At 67.8% G+C, this 227-nt stretch overlaps 1 protein-coding gene across 1 annotated transcript in view; it reads right to left on the bottom strand.

Annotated features, from left to right (window-relative positions):
- Nucleotides 1-8: 8 nt before the first annotated feature.
- The window catches only part of LOC112123698 (DENN domain-containing protein 4B-like), a gene marked incomplete at its 3' end in the record, with an annotated part of 2839 nt that continues 2620 nt past the window's right edge, over nt 9-227 (bottom strand). The window contains exon 9 of the mRNA XM_026662198.2: nt 9-215. Coding sequence (XP_026517983.1) covers nt 9-215 — 207 coding nt within the window. The remainder of the gene's footprint in view (nt 216-227) is intronic.

Here is a 227-nt window from a genome sequence, read left to right as displayed (position 1 = left end):
GTCCGCACCTCGTCCGGCAGCACCACCTTCCTGCTCTCCATCTGCTTCAGCACCTCGTAGGCCGTCTGCAGCGCCCGCACCTTGGAGGGGGCGGCCCGCACGTAGGTGGGCAGGTAGATGAACCACAGCCCGTAGCAGTGTCCGAGCAGGCACCGCGCCCACATGTCGGGCACGGACGAGTACTTCTGTGCCACCCGCTGCGCCACCTTCATCTCCTGGGGGGGCAG

This window comes from Terrapene carolina, unplaced genomic scaffold, assembly GCF_002925995.2.
Source record: "Terrapene carolina triunguis isolate 2854851 unplaced genomic scaffold, T_m_triunguis-2.0 Scaffold24140, whole genome shotgun sequence".
Taxonomy (NCBI): domain Eukaryota; kingdom Metazoa; phylum Chordata; order Testudines; family Emydidae; genus Terrapene; species Terrapene triunguis.
This window is presented reverse-complemented; position numbering and strand designations above follow the sequence as displayed.